The following is a 22,345-nucleotide window of genomic DNA, read 5'->3' on the forward strand; positions in this document are numbered from 1 at the left end:
CATCGGATATTACCATTTTACTGATGTTGAGCAATTGACAAAGTCAGTATTACAATATATGTATGTACAGTAAAAATAAAGAAACATCAGTACTAAGTGTCTGGAATAGAAAACGAGATTAAGCAGCACCTAAGAAATGATAGCTGTGCACAGTACATGATTTCAGCCAAGATAAGTGCTTTCATTTCACATCAGGAACTATGAGTACAAAAATGCTAATTTACCTTGGTTCATTTGCTTTTTCTTTATGAGGTATTCATTGTATTGATTGATAACACTGACATATTCCAATCATACAGAAAAGGGACTCTATAGCAGCTTAATCAGCAGTCAGGTTGACACTGCCCCGCTGGTTAGTAATTAAATCTATACGCTCTACGAACAAGACACTGGGTGAAAGACCAACTGTATTTAGGGACCTTAGTATGCCAGTCATTTTTATACAGAAGCCCTGGATTCTGAGAACACCAGAGTGTGATCAGAGAACTCACAAGACAAACAGGCTACCCTACTCCATTCCTGTGCCCTTGAAGTGAATTAAGTGTAGCAAAATCTATCAAAAATTTCCAGGAAATAAAAAAATCACTTGCTGTGTGGCACGACAAAATCTTAAACCAACCGCTGGAGAAATACGAATCCCATGTCTCATTGATTATACAAAAAGAAAGACATACCTGTAACTTCTACCAATGCAAGCATAATCACAAATGTAATTTATACATTCATTTACAAATTAAGTTACTGTAAGATTCTAGGTTTATTTGCATTTGTTGGAAAACCGTCTGAATTTTATATAAATTGGAAGCAAATATTTTAAAGATATAATTCTGTGTAGCCTATCTGTGTTTTAATAGACTTTTTTAAACTGTGTTCATACACGGCAACCTTAGGAGTAAGTACCAAGGACACAGGAATCTACCATCTTTCTATTACCTTGCCCAGTAATATTTGTCCATAATCATTCCCTAAGGATGGCCTGGTCTTCTTCATCCCTCCCAAAATACATTTCACCAAAATACAGTACTCTCCCAGTATTTGTGAACATGCTTCTTCCCAACCAATGCTATTATCAATAATCTTGCAATATTTAATTCAACAAACACTTACCATATTTTAACATTTTGGAAAAACTACATTTCGTTGTTATTAAGCTTACAGTGTAACACAGTTTCTAACGATATTCATTTGATAAGAAGGTAACTGTGATTTTGATAGATCATTATGTAATTAAAACTACAGTTGTTATTCAGAAATTTGTAAAGAGACACATTTATCTTGCAGTTTCATATTCCAGCTTTCACACATTTTCCATCAGCCTTATGAACAGCAGCTATATCTTTTTCAAACTCATTAGAGAAAACAAAACAAAAAATATTACCTGTAACTTTACACTGTTTTTCAGTTCAGACAATTTACTCCACACTTCATTATTCATATCAGCCTCATTACCTTATGCTGCTGTACACTGAACTGAATTACCTACATTTTTACGTAGCCTAGACCAATTATTCTTTATTTGGGAAGTCAATAGCTTTTCTCCAGTTTTCCTATTTTATGTCAAACCTTCAGAAGCAAAAGCAAACAAGAGCCTTTTACTGACCCTCAGGTCAGCTTATTTATTACCTCCACTAACCCTGCACTGCTGTAATTTACCTAAAACATTTACTTCCAGTACATAAGCCACTTTTTCCTGCAGCAGTTTACTTTTCAAGCAAGACTGTACATGTCAATATTTAGGAAACCATATCACAACAATTTGCCCTTGATTTTTTTGATAAATTCTACCAGTGTACCAGTGCTACATTTTGCCCTTCCAGCTCATTCGTCAGTTCAAGAATTCATTGAGATTCATTTGATGACTTATTTTTTTCATAGGTTCAAGTTCCCCATCACTTCTATGTTACGCATTTCAAAACGTGCCACAATGATATTCTATTTAATTTTACCATTTCCCAAAAGAAAATACACAAAAAGCCATATAAGGTTTTAAGGAAGGAAGGATTCTTGGGTTTGGGGTTGGCCATTGTTTTCTTTTTTAACACTGCAGATTTGTTCTGAATAAATAAATAACATGGTATCAACCAGTGTGATAGAATATCCCTCTCTCTCTCTCTCTTTTTTCTTTTTTTCCCAGAAGACAGCAGCTGACCAGGTCCCTAAAGTCTGGGAATCACAACTACTGTCCTTCTTACAGCCCTATTTTATTAGAATTTTGAAAACATTAGAAGGTTTGTTCATCATCTGTGAGCTGGTCTATTTTCTTAGCTTCAAGAGAAGAGTGACAGCATGAGAATTCAAAGATGAGATATGTTCTTGGCTTATTAGAGTTGCTGCGAATAACTTGATTAATTATTAAAAGCAGGAACTGAGGGCATCCTATGCGTGTTGAACATCTCATATTTTTCAGGAGTGCCTAAAAGAAAGGACAAATGCAACCTGCTCCTACTCTGGGGGATGAGAAGAGGCATAGATTATATGGGTAAATACCTCCGTAACAGGATATAGTATACACATATATCCTGCTCCATCAGATCTAATACAAGTGGCACACTGAAAATCATTTCAACCATGCTATGCTGACCAACACACCAAGCTGCCAAAAACATCTCCATCTCTTTTCCTGCAGACAACCATTTCATAGACTTAAAGAGAGTCAGCAATATATATGTTTTCTAGATTTACAGATTTCTGGCCTCAAAAAGAAGTTGGTAGTAGTTTCCTAAACAGTAAAGATATACAACACACAATACTAGTCTAGCTCTTTCATATCCCATTAGGCTACTGCTCTAATCACCTGATCGTAGGTGTAAAATAGTTCCCAAACTATTTTATTGTACACCAGCCTTATCAGTAAAAGATTATGTGTATGCTTTCCCAATATATGTATATTCATCTGTGTATAAATTATATACTTTTACCACTGTATGGATGTTATGTTTATGATGAAACATACGCAAAAACAAAAACAAAAAAAATGAAAACACTGGTCATGGGTGGAGATGAGGACAATGAGATCACTTATCAATTACAATGGGCAAAGCAGACACAGCTTGGGGAAGACTAATTTATTGCCGATAACCAGAAAATAACAAATAAAAAGCAAACTGAAAACATCTCCCAAAGCCAAGCTCTTCCACCTCCATAATGCTTTTCCTCTCTCCCTGCTCCATGTGAGTCCCTCCTACAATGCCATCTTTCCTGAATGGATCCCCATGGGCTTCCCAGAGGCTGCAGCTCCCCCAGCACCGCCCCAACACAGCTCCATACCACAGTGCCCACCCTTAAGGTGCTGCTCCACACAGATCCCCACAGGTGGCAGCTCCCCCAGCCCTCCCTGCCCCACAGCATGCTACTCTCTGGGTTTGCAGCTCCACAGGCCATACCTCCTCCAGGCCTCCAGGCTCTGCTCACAGACACCACCCCTAGAGCTCCACTGGTACCTAAACCTCAATTCATGGTTTTTCTGTGTGTGTTTTCTTCTTTTGCAAACAAGATTTAATTATTTTTTTAAACTCAAAGTACTTTTCTACTGGGAATATATTCCCTTTGGTACTTCTTCCTTTTTGTGGCTCACAAGGAAGTACTCCTTTATGTATTTCATTACTGAAACAGAACCTGTCAAGTACCATAAGCTGAAACACATTAAAAGATACATACCTGCAATAACCTATAGAGCAAATTCCCTACATAATTTGTACTAATACTTGATTCCTCAAACCTTCAGCGATGCTTGCTACCATGTTCCTTTCCCTATTTCCCTCAGTTTTACTTAAGCAGAAAGAACAAGCATCTCCCCAGTGGCGTCTGGCTTCTTGTTCTTCTCTATTAATTACAAAACTTCAAAAGAAGCATTTAAAGATCTATTATTAAGTTCTGTACATGACTTTGAACATCACCAATTCACAAGTCTTATAAGGAGCGGTTGAGGGAACTGGGATTGATTAGCCTGGAGAAGGCTTGGGGAGTCCTTATCGCTCTCTGTAACTACCTGAAGGATGGCCATGGAGAGCTGGGGACTGGCATCTTTCCCTGTGTAACTAGTGACAGGACAAGAGGGAATGGTCTCAAGATGAATCAGGAGATTCAGGTTGGGTACTGGGAAAAAATTCTTCTCTGAAAGACTGGTCAGGTGCTGGAACAGGCTGTCCAGGGAGGTGGTGGAGTCATTATCCCTGGAGATGTTCAAGAAACGTTTAGATGTGGTACTAAGGGACAACGTTTAGTGGGAAATATTGGTGGTAGGTGGACGGTTGAACTGGATGATTTTGGTGGTCTTTTCCAACCTTTGTGATTCAGTGATTTGACCTGATTAGATCTGCGCTCTTTTCACCTCATAACATGGTTGCCAATCACCTTGTACTAGGACTGGGTGAAATGTTAGGTCTGCCATTTTATTCTTCATTTGTCATCTTCTTCACTCTCAAAATTATCTTCAATTCATGGACTCTGCAGGAATTTTTTGAAGCTACGTGGCCACTTTGTGAGTGTTCATTTAGTTTAAACTAGATAATATAATCCCTAAATTCATTTAACTGGCCACACAAAAACTGTGAAACATTGCAATACACTGAAAGCCAGTGAATAAGTGACAGTATCACCCTCAACAACTCCATACTGGGGGTCACTCACTCTTCCTCCACAACATCCAGCGTGTTGTATTTGACAAATACAGATGGAAAGATGGTGTCAGATTAAATAAGCATAAAATACTAATAAAGCTTAATTTTCTCTTTTACATTTTTTAGATAAAAAATAAATATACATAGAAGTTCTAATACATTCTTCCTACATATCAGTGGATTGGCTTATGCACTCCCCGGGACATATACTTCACTTTGAAAACCACTGCACTAGATTTCACAATTTATTCTTTTTTTTTTCATTTCCATATATTTTTATATAGCCCCTAAGAAACCTGGAAACCAGTAGGAATGAGAAACTCATCAGGAACTGTTAAATAACTTCAAGTAAATGTTACCAAAAGATTGTCTTAATGCACTTTTCTCTTTGTAATTCTTTTTTTAATCATTTTTCTGCTTAATCAAGCACTCGCACTGGCATATTTCTCATATGTCTGCCTTTTCATACTCCCATTGGGACAATACCCGGTTTTATGAACCAGTATGCACTGCAGTTTTTCTTACAAATACTGCTGAGGCAAACAATTAATTGCAGATCAAAGTATCATTCTCAGCTTACAGTCAGTGAGTACAAACTCAACCTTTTGTGTCCTTCAGGTTTTTTTTCTTGAATAAAAAACCCTTTTTTTTCTTTGTTTCTCACCTGCCATTCATTTTCTTTTCAAATATTTGAGAAAAGTTAGAGCATTTTCCATCAACTTTTTTCCTGTCTGATTTCATACCACAGAAATTTAGCCATAACCCAAGCTATCAAATATCCACCACAAAACTTTATTTATCGGTGTTTGAACAAATATAGATTTTAATATGCTCTTCACATTACTTTATTATTTTAAGCACACAACCAGGATAATTATGTCTACAGAGCCCTCTGAACAGACATCATGTGGGAATATAATACGAGAATGGATCTCCTGAGGCATTATTTTGATACTGTAGATGAATACATAACATATAATCTCATTCACAACTTTAAGATTGATTTTAAAGCCAATTAGGCTGCTTTGGTAGTTTTTTCCCTTCCTTATTACTCCTGCGTGGAATGCTGTTTTCCCACCTAAGTTTCCTAGCATTCGTGACAGTTAATTTCAGTCTTAATTCCTAGACATTTTATCATAATTTCTTTTCACACCAGCGGTAACCCCAGAGTCCAATAGCTCTTATCTTCTCTATCTTGATTATCTACAGAAAGTTTTCACAACTTCTCTGTCTCCGTGCTTGTTATTTTTGTGTTGTGTTCTTGTTTTGCTTTGTTTTAAGTTAAACTGATTAGTTATTTTTTGACACTTCTCAAAAGATAACCTATTTCCCTGTTTATCTTTCCAATTTTCCTTGGTAGAATTCACAGTTCTTTAACAGTGCTGTACGTAGTTAACTACAGGCTGCCAATCCTTATATAGTGCAATAAAGCATTACTCTCTCCACTGGAAACATCTTCATTCTGACAGAACCAAGAATCGCTTTTCCCTACTGGCAGATACAGATTTGCAATATATAATCATCTTACAATTTACTAAATCTCTGAGGTCTTTCTCTTGACGTGCTATTTCCAATTGATAATTCCTGAGTGTATCACAGAAATGCATGTTACTCGTAACTCAGAACATGACCTCATTCTTTGTACACTCAAATTTCACCCCTACTTTTGCTATTGAAGCCTTCAAAAATATCTTTCAGCATGAAATTCTAATCCTCACTAATCCTAGTGACAAGGTACTGCAGCTTTGTCTTCAGCCAATTTCATTATCATACTCCTATTTTTCCTCTCAAGGCTATCACTGAAAACTGTAAATAAAATAGCATTGTAGGACTGATCCTGCAGAAACCTCAGCAACTCCCAGCCCCATAGTTTCTCACTTAAAAGGCAGACTGCTATTGCTGTTACCAATTTCTCAACTGCCAGGCAGCTTTTCACTTCTCTAATTTAACTAGCAGTTTTCCTCATATTCCCCAGCTACTCCTGAAGAGCTATCAAGAGGGAAATTGTATCACTGATTCAACAGAGGCCATCTGGCACACTTAAGCAATTAATGTCACCTCCTCCAAATATCTCCCAGTCTTTGAACATTCCCAGATCATCACCTCCATAGCACAGATCTGTGTTCATTGAAGGTCAAAAGCTAGATGTTCATTTTCATTATCTTCTCATTCCTTCATCCCCCTTGTCTGGAGATCAACTGGATTACAGTGAAGCTGATCCAGAATTCCCCATCTTCATGCATGTAACCCACTTCCCATCATACTTAACCTTATCTGCTCCAGACCAAAAACGGGGTGTTTTTTCTTCCCAACATGAAGAGTAATTTACAAGTATTGTTGCACTGTCTTCAAGACCATCTTCAATCTCAAGGTTAACTCTCCATTACTTCCAGGATTTTTTAATGTTATGGAAAAAATATGCTAAGTACTACAAATTGCACATTGTTTTTTGGGTTTTTTTTGTGGGTTTTTTTTTTTTTTTTTGGGGGGGGGGGGTCAGTTATTCCCCCTTGCACATACATAATGTTTACCAAAATCAAAATCTGGGTACTTTTGCTAACATTTGTAAGTGGGCGAAGGATTTTACAGTTTTTCTTTAAGAAAGTCTCCCCTTAGACTGATTCTTTATTCCCTTCCATTTAAAGTATTAAAGAATATCTAGGCTCCAAAAGTTACACTCCAGGCCAGCAATTTCTGATTTTTACTTGTACATTTTCACTAGCAAATAATCCTTTGCTTGTTGTTCATGTTTTCTTCCTATCTTTTCTATAAGATATATCTTTCAAGTTCATTCTTCTTTTAAATGAGTTATATTCTGCAATATCCGAAATCAACATTGAGTAGTGTTACTGTCAGCCAGTTCCTACCATTCATGATGTTTCTGAAAGCAAGCAATACTTTTCACAGTGAGAATATGGACAAAAACATTCAGTCCTCTCTCCACTGTCCATAAATTTCTTAGCAATTTCTAGCCATCCCATAAGCATTTACAGACTCTTCAAACATAATAATCAGACTCATGTCTAAGCATAGATTTTTCTTTCTGTGACTCCGTCCTATGGAAAAAGACTAACTCATCAGATGCTGTAGCATTCTTTGCACCATAAACTTCAGATTCTGTTTCAACAGTTATTTCTTTTGTCAGTGGAACATTCTGATGCCTCTTCTCATCACATTATCATTATTCTTTCACAAGACTTCTGCCCTTGGGCTATCTCCATTACTTATTCCTCTTTTCTGATGTCATGCTTTTGTTCTTTTTAGAAGTTTCATCTTTTATGTAGTTCTAAGAAAATATTTTCCTAAAGTCTAACTCTTCAGCAGTAGTTGTTTCCTCTTTCATTCTTTCCTTACTGTTCAGTTACAATAGTCATATTCCTTGTTTAGTACCTATCTTGGTCATTCTCCACGTTGTCTTGTATACATATCCATAAAAGTACTTAAACTTTTTTTTTCAACTTCTCTTCTTCTATGTCTTCATATCTCTGTATGATAAACCTTGGATTACCTCTTTTATAAGTTAATTCCACCAAGCAGTCTTCTTTTTTTTTTCTTTTTACTAAAATAACTCTTATACTCAAAGTCAAAACACTTTCTAAGGCCTCCCTATCCAGTTAGGCTCCTGTTCTTATCTCTCCTTGGACCACTTTTAATGTTGCATTACTAGCTACCTTCATCCCTTTTTCCCAATCTTGAAGGAGAAGCTAAAGCTTCCCTTGAGTGTTGCCATCTGGTGTTTAGCAGCTCATTAATAGCCTTCACCTAGATTAGTTCTATCCTAGCTCAATCAGCTTTTATTCCTCTGTCAGCAACAATTAAAGATAGTCAGCCAGTAGCATGTGCTCTCTGGAAGGTACCTCTGACACTCAGCACACATTTGCTAGACTCTGCAGACCACAAGCAAGGAAAGTATTTTTTTAGGTATGGCCTGTTTTTAGATAAAGACTTCATTAAAAGTTTCTTACAACTGCTAGAAATTAATAGCTGTCCGTAGAAACAGAGGAGAATCAGTTTCTTTTAGGGTATATTATACTTTAAACTGGTATCCACAGTCATCTCCTGACCTCTAACTATTCTTCATTCTCTCCCCATATGGTTTCCTGATAAACTGACACAAAGGAGAAATAATTATTAAACAAGACTGAGTGGGAGGGCAGAACTACTTCCCTCTGAGGACACAATTGTTTGTTCTGCTTTAATTGTTTCTGATATGAAAGATAAAAAATATTTCATTAAGTTCTAAAGCTAATGACATCCTGATCAGTCCTCTCTGCTTGTTAAAAGTCTGATTAAAAGAACAAGGGCAAAAATAAATAACCCTGCAACTGTTCTCTGATTATATGACTTGAGATACGTCCCATATCGACAGTATGAGAAAAGGGAACAGAGAGTTGCAGCTCAGTAAGTCCTCCTTCCTACTCCCACCAGCAAATTTTTCCTGTATTTCTTTTTCCAGTAAATCTCTATCTGATTTTGGAAGAGCTACATACAAAAGGGACTTCTACATTCATAGCAAAAGGAGGCATCCTACAGAAAACATTAAAACATCTATCAAATAAGTTGGGGCTAAAACAGGAAAGGAAGAAATAATTAATTCCATATGTTAAAAGACAGTCAAATTTAAAATATTCAACTAGTACTACTAGCACCGAAGTCAGATTTAACTGATTAAATATACTCAGGTTTGGTCCTGTCAGACTAAGTGTGGTAGCAGCGGTGGAAGGCTTTTATATCAGTGTTTCCAAAAACAAAGTCCTATCACACCTTGCAAGCTGAACAGCATCCAGGGCAGTTCATGGCACTTTGGTAGACTGTATTCAAGCGTACCCATAAAAATATTCAAACCATGCTGTCCTGCCTCCTTTTCCCTAGTAAGCTCACACTCCACATACTTATTAGTTTTTGGTTTTTTTTCTTGTGGCTCACATGACCCAGAACCTCTAAACATCTCTGAAAACAATTTAAGATTTTGTGAAAAGGAGAACAAAGAAAAGCGGAAGTTACTCGGTAACAAAGAGATGCTAAAGAACACGACAAAGGATTTGAAGGACGATGTCATACACCTACAAGTAGTGCTATAAGCCAGGCCACAAACAGCCAGAGCAGGAAAACACAATGTTGACAAAGATTAGAGAAAGAAAGCTGTAGATCAGCTCTACGACTGAAAATAAATAAATAAATCAAGGCTCTAGCTGAAACCCCAGGACAGAGGCTTGTTATACTTCCAACATTATAACAACATTAGCATTTTGGCTAAAATGCTTATGCAGCATTTATTGCAACTTTTTCAGTATTCTACATCTATACAGTGGTTTAACACCTACAGGAAGCTAAACATCACAGTCACCCTCTCTTCCTCAACAAGAGAAGACATGGTGAAAAGAAAACTTACGAGTTGACATAAAGACAGGGAGAGCTCTCACCAATTACCATCAGAGGCAAAGCAGACATGACTTGGGGAAGACTTAATTTATTACTGATAACTAACAGTGAGAACTAAAGACAAACTAAAACCACACCTGCTCCACATGGTGCCCATGGGCTTCAGGGGGACAACCTGCCATCCTTCTGCTCTGACGTTGGTGCCTGAAGGGCTGCTTCTCTCATAGTTATCACTCCTCTAAGAGTTATCACTCCACACTAAGAATGTATTTCTACTCCCTAATTTTTCTTTATCCATATGTCAAAGTACATGAAGATGCGGATCTCTATGCCATTCTAGATTAACTGTTATGTTTATTACAGCAATGCTATCAGGTCAATGAGGGAAAAAATATCCTCAGTGTAAAGCACTGTAGAGCACAATACTGTCTCCACTTTCCCAGCTCCATTTGACAAGGTCTGCATTACAGAAGGTAAAAAATATCATATTCCTGTTACCCAGTGCAAGATGCCTCCAGAAGATATTTAAATGAAGTAATAAAAAATCACTATTAAAATGAATTCTCACCTCTTCTTTCACTGCTGTTCTTAACATTACATCAGTCAACCTAAAAGAATTCCTCAACTACCCTGAAGTTGGAAGGAAAGGAAAAGGACTGTCAACAAAACCAAAACCAAACATGTACTGCAAAAGAAAATGTGTAACTTCCAATGTTATGTGCAAATCCAGTTGTATAATTATGAGTACAAAGCTTAATGATGAATTATCCATTACATGCTCCGAAATTAAAGTGTAACAGAAAGTCATAAAGGTACTTAAAGATCGTAACACAGCCATAGTTTATCTTGAGAAAAGGTACTGAACACAGGAGCACAAAGTGTCTGTGAACCCTTCAGTATCTCCATAAATACCATGTTTCAAAACCTGAGAAAAAAGGATGGGTCAAGATCCAAATAAACATATCACAGAATTGCACAGATACAAATCAGAATCTGATCAGTTATAGCTTTTTTGTTTAATTTTCAAATCTTGGGGTGGGGGGAGCGGAGGGGCAAAACAGAGTGGAGGAGATAGAGCAGCTGAACAGCTTTGACCTCTCTTGCCTTTTTAATTATCCATGGCTGATTCTTAGAGAATTCACAATAATTAAAAATGTCGTCAGCCTGAAGAAAAATTAAGAGAAATGGGAAAAAAAGTAGTTAAAGTTCTATTTTTATTTATAGACCCTACTGTTTGAGTAGCTTAGGGTAATTTACTAAATTGCAACAGCATTAATCTCACTAATTCAACTTATTGTAACTCAGTTAGCACTTTCAGTGGGACACTGCACTCTGAAGATTAAACTGCAAATCTTAGCTAGTATTTCAATTTAATATAGAAACCAGTACCAAAAATGAATGCAAAATACAGCATTGTAATGCACCCAGCAATTATGGAAAATGAAAGCACAACAACTGGACAGAACTGCTGTCAGCATGTCCTGTCCTAAGATTTCACAACGCAGCAAGGGAAGACAGAGCAGGTAACATCTTGTTGCTTTTCATGCTCTCTTAAGAGATTTCTTTTAAGCACAAATACATACAAGCTTATGCATCTTTCTTCTTAAGTGAAAGTCACTTGACACTCTCTTCAAGCTCCTAGAGAAGGCTGCTGCACACAACATTCACAGGAAAATCCCCTGTCCCAAGGGAAACCTCAATACTAATGCTGCCAGGCAGTGATTGATGAATCTGACCTTTCCCATCTCATTTGCATGTATGGCAACCAGACCTCCAAAGATTACCTTTGATCTCTTCATTTCTTTGTGTGCTAGCAGCTGCCCCGGGGTGAGTTCTTGGTGGCGGGCTACATGGAATGTATCTCCTGGCTGAATTGCCCAATGCCTTCCCTTGCTGACAGCTACAAAATGGAAAAGACTTAAATACGTTCCATGGAAAGCTATACTACCTGGGTTATAAAGTTGGGATGGAAATTGCTTCAAGCATTTCATTCAGCATGTATTCCCAAAACTGCCTACAAGTCCAGTAGGCATCCAGTAGGAAATGACAGCGGATTATTGCCTTTATTCCCTTTTTCCTAGTTTACCTTCAGGAAACATTTTGAAACCCACACTGAGGAAACCTTCACTGGTCTCTGTGACTGTTGGGTAGGAATTAGAATTTGCTCAAGTCTCAGTTGATGGACCACGCTGTTATTTTTTGGTTCACACTTTAAAACAGATAATATAGCACTGTCTAGGTTATAAAGTCAATCTAGAAGAAATATTTATCTAAAAGTGATTCATGAGGGTACATGAAGTGATATTTATTCTTTCAGGTAAAATCTGTGACATAACAGAAGCTGCCTGTGGCTTATATTAGTATTATTAGTATTATCCAGGCTCACGCTACACATTAGACATGGCCCATGAAACACACCAACCTCAAGGCCAAGTAATTCCTAATATCAAATGTTCATGCAAAGACAGTTCAAGGTTGTGAAAAATACTTGTCTTCAACCTCAATTTCCATTTTCACTTTGTCAAATATTATTACAGATAGAATTAATGTCATGGTTCAAAAGCCACTGCTTACCTAAGAATAATTCCCTTTCTCTGCACAGTACTCTACTTATGATTAACACCCCAGAATGGAGAATATAAAGTTATTATTCATCTGGTCAAGGAAAGTATGCCTTAAAAAGTGCTTACTACCTAGAACATAGGCAAATTTATTTAAAATTTTGCAAATAAGACAGACAACTCCAACATTAAACATAAAAAATGCACATGGATGTAAGTCTGTTTACCAAAACCTTAATATATAAGATGATCTATTTATTCCAAGTTATCAGAAGATACCTGCAGAAGACTGCTCATAATAAACAGGGACTATATGAAACAACATTCAAATGATGGGAATAAAAAATATAACTTTGGACATAACTATTTGTAGAAATACTTACTGATTTTTTTATTAGACTGACCTTGTGAAAAAAGGCAGGGAAGATTTTAGAAGTGTCCAGCATAAGCCCCTAGCTGCTCCTGTTAATGTTAACAGTGGCATAGCATGCAGTATTTCAGGAAATTCCCCACTGAGCTGTACAAGAATTGTTAGGGACTAGCACCTCCATTCTAATCTGTTTATCAGTTTAGAAGTAAAGGCAGAATTCGAAGAATACAAAGTCATCAAAAGTAAACACATTAAAAAAAATAATAAGGCAATGCAGGAGACAAATATCACCTTCTGAAAATCTTAGTCCTTATATGCCAAAAGTAGTGGCAGTGGGATATTCCTACTAAATCTATATGACAGCTGTGAGTACATAAGCAATACTATTTGAAACACTGAGAATCAAAAATCAGATTTATACACAATATTTTGTTCATTTAATTGACCTAATTCATTTGCAATAGAAAAGCTGAGGAAATGGATGCTCGTAACAAAGCCAAATATGACAAAGGCTGCAACTCTGCTACTGAAAAAAAAATGTACCTGAGAAAATTCTAGGCATTGCAGCCAACTGGCATGGGACAGACCTCACTTTGTCTGGTAAAGTCTCTCCGCCTCTATACCATATGAACTGGATACAAGCTGCACCATGGGACTTACTGACTTCAAAAACGTGCTGGGAAACTGTCTGAAAGGAAACTCACATGCCAAATTCATGCCAGAGGCCTTTCTAGCAGTTTACTAGCACAGATCATCATGGTCCAGGAATGTTCCTGGATACATCTCAGTTTTCTAGAGCAGGTGCATTCTCAGAGGCCATCAGAATCCTAAGAGATTACAAGAATAGTTTAAATGTAGCTCAATATTAAAACCAAAGGTACAGACTGGAGAAAGCAATCACCAAACAGTATAAAAGTAACTCCAGGTTCCAAATGAAGGTTTCACTGAAGCCAGGGTCATTTACAGAAGGTCAAGTGGTAACCTTAGTACTTTTTTCAGATACATGGCACTATATGAGAAGAGTCAAATCATACTCCTATAATTCACTATAGTTAAATAAATCCAAAGATTATCCTCTCTACTACTGAAGACTGTTTGCTCGTGATGGCAAATGGTCAAACCCAGGCACATTCAACCTGCAGCCCAGCACAGTTAACACTGTGGCTGCCCTCAGCCCCGCACCATCACAGCTGCAGCTCTGTAGGTCTGGCCCCTCAGCAACAAACAAACATCAGTGTGCTATTAACCCCATCTGGGCTGAAATAAGGGGCACAGTGCAACGCCAGCTCAAGTTATGGCAAAGAACTGTACGGATTTTGATATATTGGCTAAACACAGTCCTGTGAACAGCAAAAATACACAGCTATGCTTTCCATTGTGACAAAAGAACATGAGGACAGGTTTCAAGACTGACAAGAAAATCACCACTTTTTTGTTTATTTGCAACTCCATTTTCAGTCATAAATACATTACCTGTAAATTTTCAGATGGAATGTATACAGTTACAATCAATCCTCTTTATCAGACTTCTATAAACCCTCTCTTACTAAAGAGAAATATCCTTCACTTCAAAGCCATGCCTTATTTCTGTAGTCAGTTTTGGCAGTACGTACATTTGGGAAAAACTATTCTCAAGGATGAAGCAGAGGAAATATAAAATTTCATCAAAAATCTCTACTGAACAACTTCAGAATGCATTAACTGCAATCACCATCAAACTCAACTGGTGTGTTACTTTCACAAAAGCAAGACCAAATATCCCTCTGCTTTTACGTTTTTGTTGCTCACTTCTTACATGTTTTAATAGAAAACATTTAAAATGAGTTTTGTTACTTTATATACATTAACTATATCCTCCCCCTCAACTCTGCCGTGGTGAAGCCTCACCTGGAGTGCAGTGTCCAGTTCTGGGCTCCTTTAAAAAACAAAAAAGACAGGGATCTCCTTGGAAGAGTCCAGCAGAAGGCTACAATGATGATAAAGGGTGTGGAACACCGCCCTTATGAGGAAAGGTTGAGAGACCTGGGTCTGTTCAGCCTTGGTAAAGAAGACTCAGAGGAGATCTGATCCACGTCTATAAATATCTAAGGAGTGGGAGGCAAAGAGATGAGGCTGGACTCTTCTCAGCAGTGTGTGGTGATAGGACGAGGGGAAATGGCCACAAACTGAAGCATAGGAAGTTCCGCACAAATGTGTGTGGGAACTTCTTCCCAGTGCAGTGACGGAGCAGTGGCACAGCTGCACAGAGAGGTGGTGGAGTCTCCTTCTCTGGAGACGTTCCAGACCCGCCTGGACGCCTACCTGTGCAACCTGGGCTAGGGAGCTGCTTTGGCAGGGGGTTGGATGAGATGATCACTGGAGGACCCTTCCAACCCCTACAATTCTGTGATTCTGCAGTATTATATATTTAATAAGAGCTGCCCCTTAAGCAATGCCTCCTGCTTTATTATGTTAGCCCATGACATCAGAAGCAGATGTGGGTGGTATGGCAGTAGAGGTTGAACCTTCCTGACAATATTCTGTTACTTTTTGTTGCCATGACAGCAGAGGGGCAGTCTCCCAGAACGACACCTAACATGGAAGTGCATACGAAGCAGAGTGCTGTCATTGAATTCCACCATGATGGAAAAATGGTACCTACTGATACTCACTAATACTTGCAGAATATTTGTAAAGACCAAACAGTGGATGTGAGTATAGTGGGGCAGTGGGTGGTACATTTCAACAGTGACAACAGTGACTGTAGATCACCTCCACTGGTACAGATTTTTACTACTGTAGCATGTAGGCTCTTGTTCATCACTGACAAAAATGCATAACTAAAGGTGGTGAACAAGTGGAAAGATAGCCTTTTGCGGTTGAGAATTTGCTCAAAAAAAAATAGTGGTATTGAGTTCTTCACAGCTGTGATCTCCATGAAAATAAACAGGATACATTACTTTTGGAGCAGTCCACATGTGTGCCCAAGACAATTTCTAAAAGAGCCTCATCGTTGTTCTTTTTGTTTTCGTTTTTATCTTATTTAAAAAAAAAAGTCAACAAAACCCACCATTCTTTCATGAAGTTTGCATAGCAATTTAAAAATAAAATGTATGCACAAAGGACACAATATTTGGGGGGAAGAATCTTTAAGTTCAGAAATTCTTTCTAACTTGGTATGATTAAACAAAAGCCTATGCAAGAAAACTTTCAAGAGTTAGCTGTTCTGATTTCAAATGAAGGCTAAAACTTATAAATTCAGAACTGAGATTTAAGGAAGGAAAGACATTAATAACTCTGAATTTTATTTTTCTCATTTTATTTTTCAATTATTTTCTATGCTATCAGGATATTGTTTAGTCTGTTTTCTATAACATGAATTTAGCTTCTCCCTAGAGAAGTCCTCAAAAGGGAGCTCTAATCATTATGATATTAGTTAAAAACCACACTTCCCATCACTGAACCAATACAGGCACATGGTTCCAGAATGGTGCACCCAGATATAACCTTCAGAGAGAGAGACAGAGACTCCCCCACGAGACAATCTTAGCCAGCTATCAATTTTAAAGGAGAAAACTTACCCTATGCTATTTTCTTCAGTATTTCCTACTAACTAGACAGCTTCCCACACAAAGTATTGCAGAGATAAGGTCTAAAGGGTACTGGTGACCAAGTTGAACACTAGCCAACACTTGCAGTCATAGATTTCCTGCACTGCACTATCAGCATGCCAAGGCACTGGTGGAAGCTCAAAACTGATAAGGCAGGTTCCTCACTACAAGGAAGATGTGAATGTTCTGGAGATACCCCTGCAAAAAAGCCATAACAATGATGAAGGGACTGGAGCATCTGTCATACAAGGTGAGGCTGGGACTCTTCAGCCTTGAGAAGGCTCAGGGGTATCTTATCAGTTTATATAAATACCTGATCAGAGAAGTAGAGAAGATGGAGACAAGCTCTTCTCAGTAGTGTTTAGTGAAAGGACTCAGAGGCAATGGGCACAAACCAAAATACAGAAAATAATCTTTAAACCTAAGAAAAACCTTTCTTTTCTATGCAGCTTGTCAGATAGGTGTGGATTGCCCAGATTGGTTCTGGACTTCTCCTCCTTCAAGATACTCCATAGCTCACTGGACATGGTCCTAGGCAAGCTGCTGTTGCTCAGCCTGCTCTAAGCAGAAGGGTTGAAATAAGCAATCTCCCAAAGTGTTTCCATGAAAACTATTACCAAGTATACAGTCTTTCAAAATTATTTCTCCCTTAATTTTACCTGTAACATTGAAATATTGTTATAAGTATACCAAGAAATGCTAATATATTAAAAAATACAAATTTTAAATTGATGCAAATAGATTTGAAAACTAAGTCAGACTGTGAATTGTTTCTGCACTACTGCTTTAACGAGCAACAGGAAATGAAATAGGACAAATAGTTGCAATAATATCCTGGACTAAAACTAAAGGCTGCAGTCCCAGCAACAGAAGCATAAGAACAAAGTTGATCTCTACAGAGGCTGAAGGTCGTATTTATCACTACATTGGGTATATATGGCTTCAAAAAGTCAAAGTTGTTTGAACAAATATAAAATTGGCCTCGTTTTGGTCATGCCCACAAACACTTCTTTATGAATACTGAGTGTAATTGAGTGAATATTTGCTTTTAAGAAGGAGGTTTTGATAAGACTGCCTGCCAACTCAACCCTTAACAGAAAGTGACAAGGAGAAAAGAAAAATTATCTAAATACCCCATTTGGGACTGAATGCTTATCAGAGATATAAGCTCTTGACTACTGGGAAGAGATAGGGGAGACTTGTCCTGACGTACATTCATAATGTACTCTTGTTACAGACTCGAAAATGCCTTGTTATATATCTTCTAAAAATCCTGAGCACCAAAATAATGTCAAGAAATAAACATACACAATACATGCTTTCGTTGATACGATTAGCAGTATAGTACATTCATACAGCAAATTCAGACTGCACGATGCTATATTGTGTTTCCTTTTTAAGCACACAGTGGATTGGATTGTTTTACTTACTAGCAGCAGCAGCAGGACAATATCAGGATTATCACACGCACAGGCTACATGCATTGATGTCCAAAAATCCTCATCTTGATGATTTACATTCACTCCTCTGTCAATCAGAATTTCTGCAGCAAATGCATTATCATAGCGAGCACACTAGAAGAAAGAGCAGATTAGGGACAGCATTATACTCCACACACAACTGAATTTATTATATATTTTTTCTCTGTTTAAAATCAGCAGATGATATGTTTGTAGACAACAGCTGATGAATCTAAAGAAATAGTTCTGCAGAGACACCAAGTTTCATGTGTATGAGTCATGGAATCCCTTATTCCCTGTGAAAAAGTATCAAGTAAAAGCTGCTGAAAGCTGCAGTGAAGATGAGCTTTCCATTTATTCAATACTCTCTTCCCAAATTAGCACACAGGCACTGAATGAACGCACTGTGAGTAGTAGGTTGCAAGTAACCTACTACTACACACACATACATCCACAAATACACTAACTCCTGCCTTCTATGCAGTTTGTAGCAGTAATACACACCTCTCTATAATTACTATCTCCAATCCGCTACCTCCAGCAATTCCTGTACAAGTCTCTCTGATAAACATATACGCTGCATACGACAGGTGTGCCTGGGGAAGTGTGGGTGTTTGCATGCACGTGAGCATGTGCATTAGTACACTTGGTTTCATTTTAAGAGATAATCATTTCTTGTAAAGAAGATTAAGTTAGTGTAGCCACTGTTTTCAGCTTATTCCTTTTGTCACACCTCAGACTGCATGTGCTTATGGATTATACCTAAGGACAATTAAAGCACTTATGCTAACACCCAGAGTATGGCCTTACATATGAGCTCAGTAACTAGAGAAGGAATCATCTTTCTCCACTGCACAGAAGCTACAGGGAGCCTACATTTCTATATTAGTACTTGGATGATTTGAATATCATCCTTAATATCTATGCCTCATCCAGTATTTACAGCTTTGTAACATTTCCTTGCCCTGAAAATCACACATATACAGCAAGTGCACAAATACAGTGAAATCTGTGAGTAATTTCATAGAAATATAGATTCACTGAGGTTGGAAAAGACCTCCAAGATCATCCAGTCCAACCATCCACCTACCACCAAAATGTCCCACTAAACCGTGTCCCTCAGTACAAAATCTAAACATTTCTTGAACACCTCTGGGGTCGGTGACTCCACCAACCTCCCCGGACAGCCCATTCCACTCTCCCAGAGAAGAAGTATTTCCTAATATCCAACCTGAGTCTCCCTTGATGCAACTTGGGGCCATTCCTTCCAGTCCTATTGCTAGTTACACAGGAGAAGAGGCCAACCCCCATCTCACTACAGTGTCCCTACAGGCAACTGTAAAGAGTGATAGGTCACCCCTGACCTCCTTCTCCACACTAAATAAAACCAGTTCCCTCAGCCATAAGGCTCATGCCCCAGACCCTTTCACAGCTTCATTGCCTTTCTCTGGAGACGCTCCAGCACCTCAGTGTCTTTCTTGCAGTGAGGGGCCCAAAACTGAACACAGTACTCGAGGTGCAGTGTCACCAGTGTGTATAGTGAGACAATTACTTCCCTGCTTGCAACACTATTTCTGATACAAGCCAGATCTTCTGATACTGCACTGATCTTCTTGGCCACCTGGGCACACTGCTGGCTCACGTTCAGCCAAGTGTTGATCAATACCCCCAGGTCCATTTCTTCGATACAGCCTTCCAGCCACTCTGCTCCAAGCCTGTAGTGTTGCCTGGGGTTGTTGTAGCCAAAGTGCAGGATCCAACACTTGGTCTATGTTGAACTTCATCCCATTGGCCTCAGCCCAGCTACCCAGCTTATACAGATCCCTCTGAAGGGCCATCCTACCCCTAGACAAATTGATACTTTCTTCCAACTTGGTGTTATCTGCAAGCTTACTGAGGGTGCACTGAATGTGGTTACCCAGATCATCAGTTAAGATATTAAACAGGACAGGCCCCACTACCAAACCTTGGGGAACACCACTTCCCTAGTGATGCTAGCTGGATTTACTCCATTCATCAAAAACTCTCTGGTGCCAATCATCCAGCCAGTTCATTACCCAGTAAAGAGTGTATCTGTCCAAGCCAGGGGCTATCAGCTTCTCCAAGAGAATACTGTTGGAAGAAAGTGACAGCAGCCTTTCCCTCAACCATCAGGTGGGTCACTCAATATTAGAAGGAGATCAGGTTGGTAATTTGCAAGTGACTATGAAATAATTATTCTGTTACATCTAATAACAGGTAGAATTACATTATGACATCCATTTTACTCATCTTCATTACTCTGGCATGGAAGCTAGGACACTGAAATAAAAGGGGAAGAAGGAAAAGCACTCAGCTGGACTCCACTGTGCAGCCAAGAAAACAGAAAGCTTAAGTACCCTGGTGAATGCAGATGAAAGTAAATGAACTGAAGATGAAAATTAAACTCTTATGGCGAATTATGTAACAGAAATTAAATTCTGACATACTATATTTCCTTTAGTTTGTAATGTAACTGGCAGCTCCATAAATTGATAGTTTCATTGCAACAGTACAATTCATTGTATCGGTATAACTTACACTGAGTTGTTAATGTTCACATTTTAACAAATCAGAGATAAGAAATGCTATAATACAGATCAACATAATCTTATACAAACCATCTTTTCAAGCTACTGTTAAGCAAAAAATTTTCCAGTTTCCAAAATCAAAAATGGAACATTCTGCTAGCAGACTTTTAACTAGATCTTTTATGCCCTTCTTGTATTTCTCAAGCCTAATTTATTTTAGCAGTATTGTGAAATAAAGTAGAATTCAAATATCTTAACACAGATTCACATTGAACAGAAAACAGATTTACAATTGAAGCATCAGAGACCAAAGCAAAGGACAATCAGACTTAAGAATTTACAGTAAAGAAAATGGTTCTCTTCATATAGGAACTATGAATCTCTGAATCATATAATTCCATCTTCAAAGTCAAACAGTATTTCCTTTGTTCTTACTTACTGTTCAGATAATTTATAAATAAAATATTCCGTTTTACTGTGTCGGTTACCATCCCTAGAATATGATTCACCCTTTGATAAGCAATTTAAAAATGATCATTTGTTTCACATGCATAGCTGGATGCCTTCATAATGATCATGGAGGGTAGTGTAGATTAAAAAAAAACTATTACTAAGCCTTTCTTCTTGTTAATATTCCCAATCTGCAACTCAGTTTCCCACTATATTTAGCCACAGTCACCAACACTAATCTTCAATCACTCTTACCAGATGGAGCAAGGAACCTCCTGAGGAAACAAGCATATGAGGGTCAGCACCATCCTTCAATAGCCGTAGCACTGAAATATCAAAGTAAAGAGGAACAAGAGTTAATGCAGCAATACAGCCAATTCCGAGCTGTTAATTGCCTGATTCCTCCCCATCTTCATTAACAGATTTAATAATATATGCAAACCGCTGAGATAACATTTGCAAAACTATAATGTCAGCATTTCTCATCTCATCTATTTTAACAGCTAGGCCTAGAAGCAAAGAACCTTTGATAATGATGTTAAATATGAACAGTATCGAGGACTTCTCAAAAGGACAGATGAGCATGTCAGCTCCGTAAGTAGGAGAGGGGAGGAGAGAGACTCTCACTGAAGGTCACAATCATCTTGGGAGCAAAATCACAGTCAATCAGTTTTATTTGATTTTGCAGAGTTCCCAGACCTGTTGGCTTTCTCAGTAAATAATTGAGAACAGTATTCATAAGTTGTATCACTCGACATTAATCACCATACCATAGCTAAATGATCTGATCTGCACTCAATTTAACCTTTACAGTGCATTGTCAGATTACTGATGCAGAATAACTCTTAAAATTATATTCATAGTTCAGCCTCACTCCCAGTTAGATCTATCGGTTTCTGTTTTGAAATGAACACAGCCTTACAAATGCAAGCAGAAAAACAACCTTGCTCATCAGTGCCCACTCAAGTGTGAAATTTTAGCACTTTTTCCCAATGGTCTTTACAGTCTTTATAACTTTTGCAGTTAGAATTTAAGCACTGACTAATTTGTGCCACCAGTGCTTATTCCTGGAGCAGGACAGCACAGTGACACGGCCAGTCACCATCAGGCAAACTCACCTCAGTATTGCAACCCTTTCTCCACTGAACTGGTAAGAAAAACCCTTTTAAAAGATGCCCAGCTAGGAAGGTAATTGCCAATAATGTACCAATAGGAACACAGCTCATTTTGTCCCCATCATCTGGAAATCCTGGGTGTTATTTCTATTTAAGATTCCTGGATGGAGTTGTGCATAGGCCCACAAAGCACTCTGAAGTTCTAACAGACCCTGTAAACTCAGAGCCTCTGCAATTTCTGTCCTACAG

At 38.1% G+C, this 22,345-nt stretch overlaps 1 protein-coding gene across 1 annotated transcript in view; it reads right to left on the reverse strand.

The window, feature by feature from the left end:
• The window catches only part of MYO16 (myosin XVI), a 257,006-nt gene that overhangs the window by 214,060 nt on the left and 20,601 nt on the right, over positions 1-22,345 (reverse strand). Inside the window, exons 2-3 of the mRNA XM_065741050.1 lie at positions 21,237-21,307; positions 17,953-18,096 (exon numbers count right to left, since the gene is read on the reverse strand). Coding sequence (XP_065597122.1) covers positions 17,953-18,096; positions 21,237-21,307 — 215 coding nt within the window. The remainder of the gene's footprint in view (positions 1-17,952; positions 18,097-21,236; positions 21,308-22,345) is intronic.

The sequence above is a fragment of the Cyrtonyx montezumae genome, unplaced genomic scaffold (assembly GCF_038088225.1).
Source record: "Cyrtonyx montezumae isolate F1298 unplaced genomic scaffold, pur_monq_1.0 scaffold_3, whole genome shotgun sequence".
NCBI classification, from domain to species: domain Eukaryota; kingdom Metazoa; phylum Chordata; class Aves; order Galliformes; family Odontophoridae; genus Cyrtonyx; species Cyrtonyx montezumae.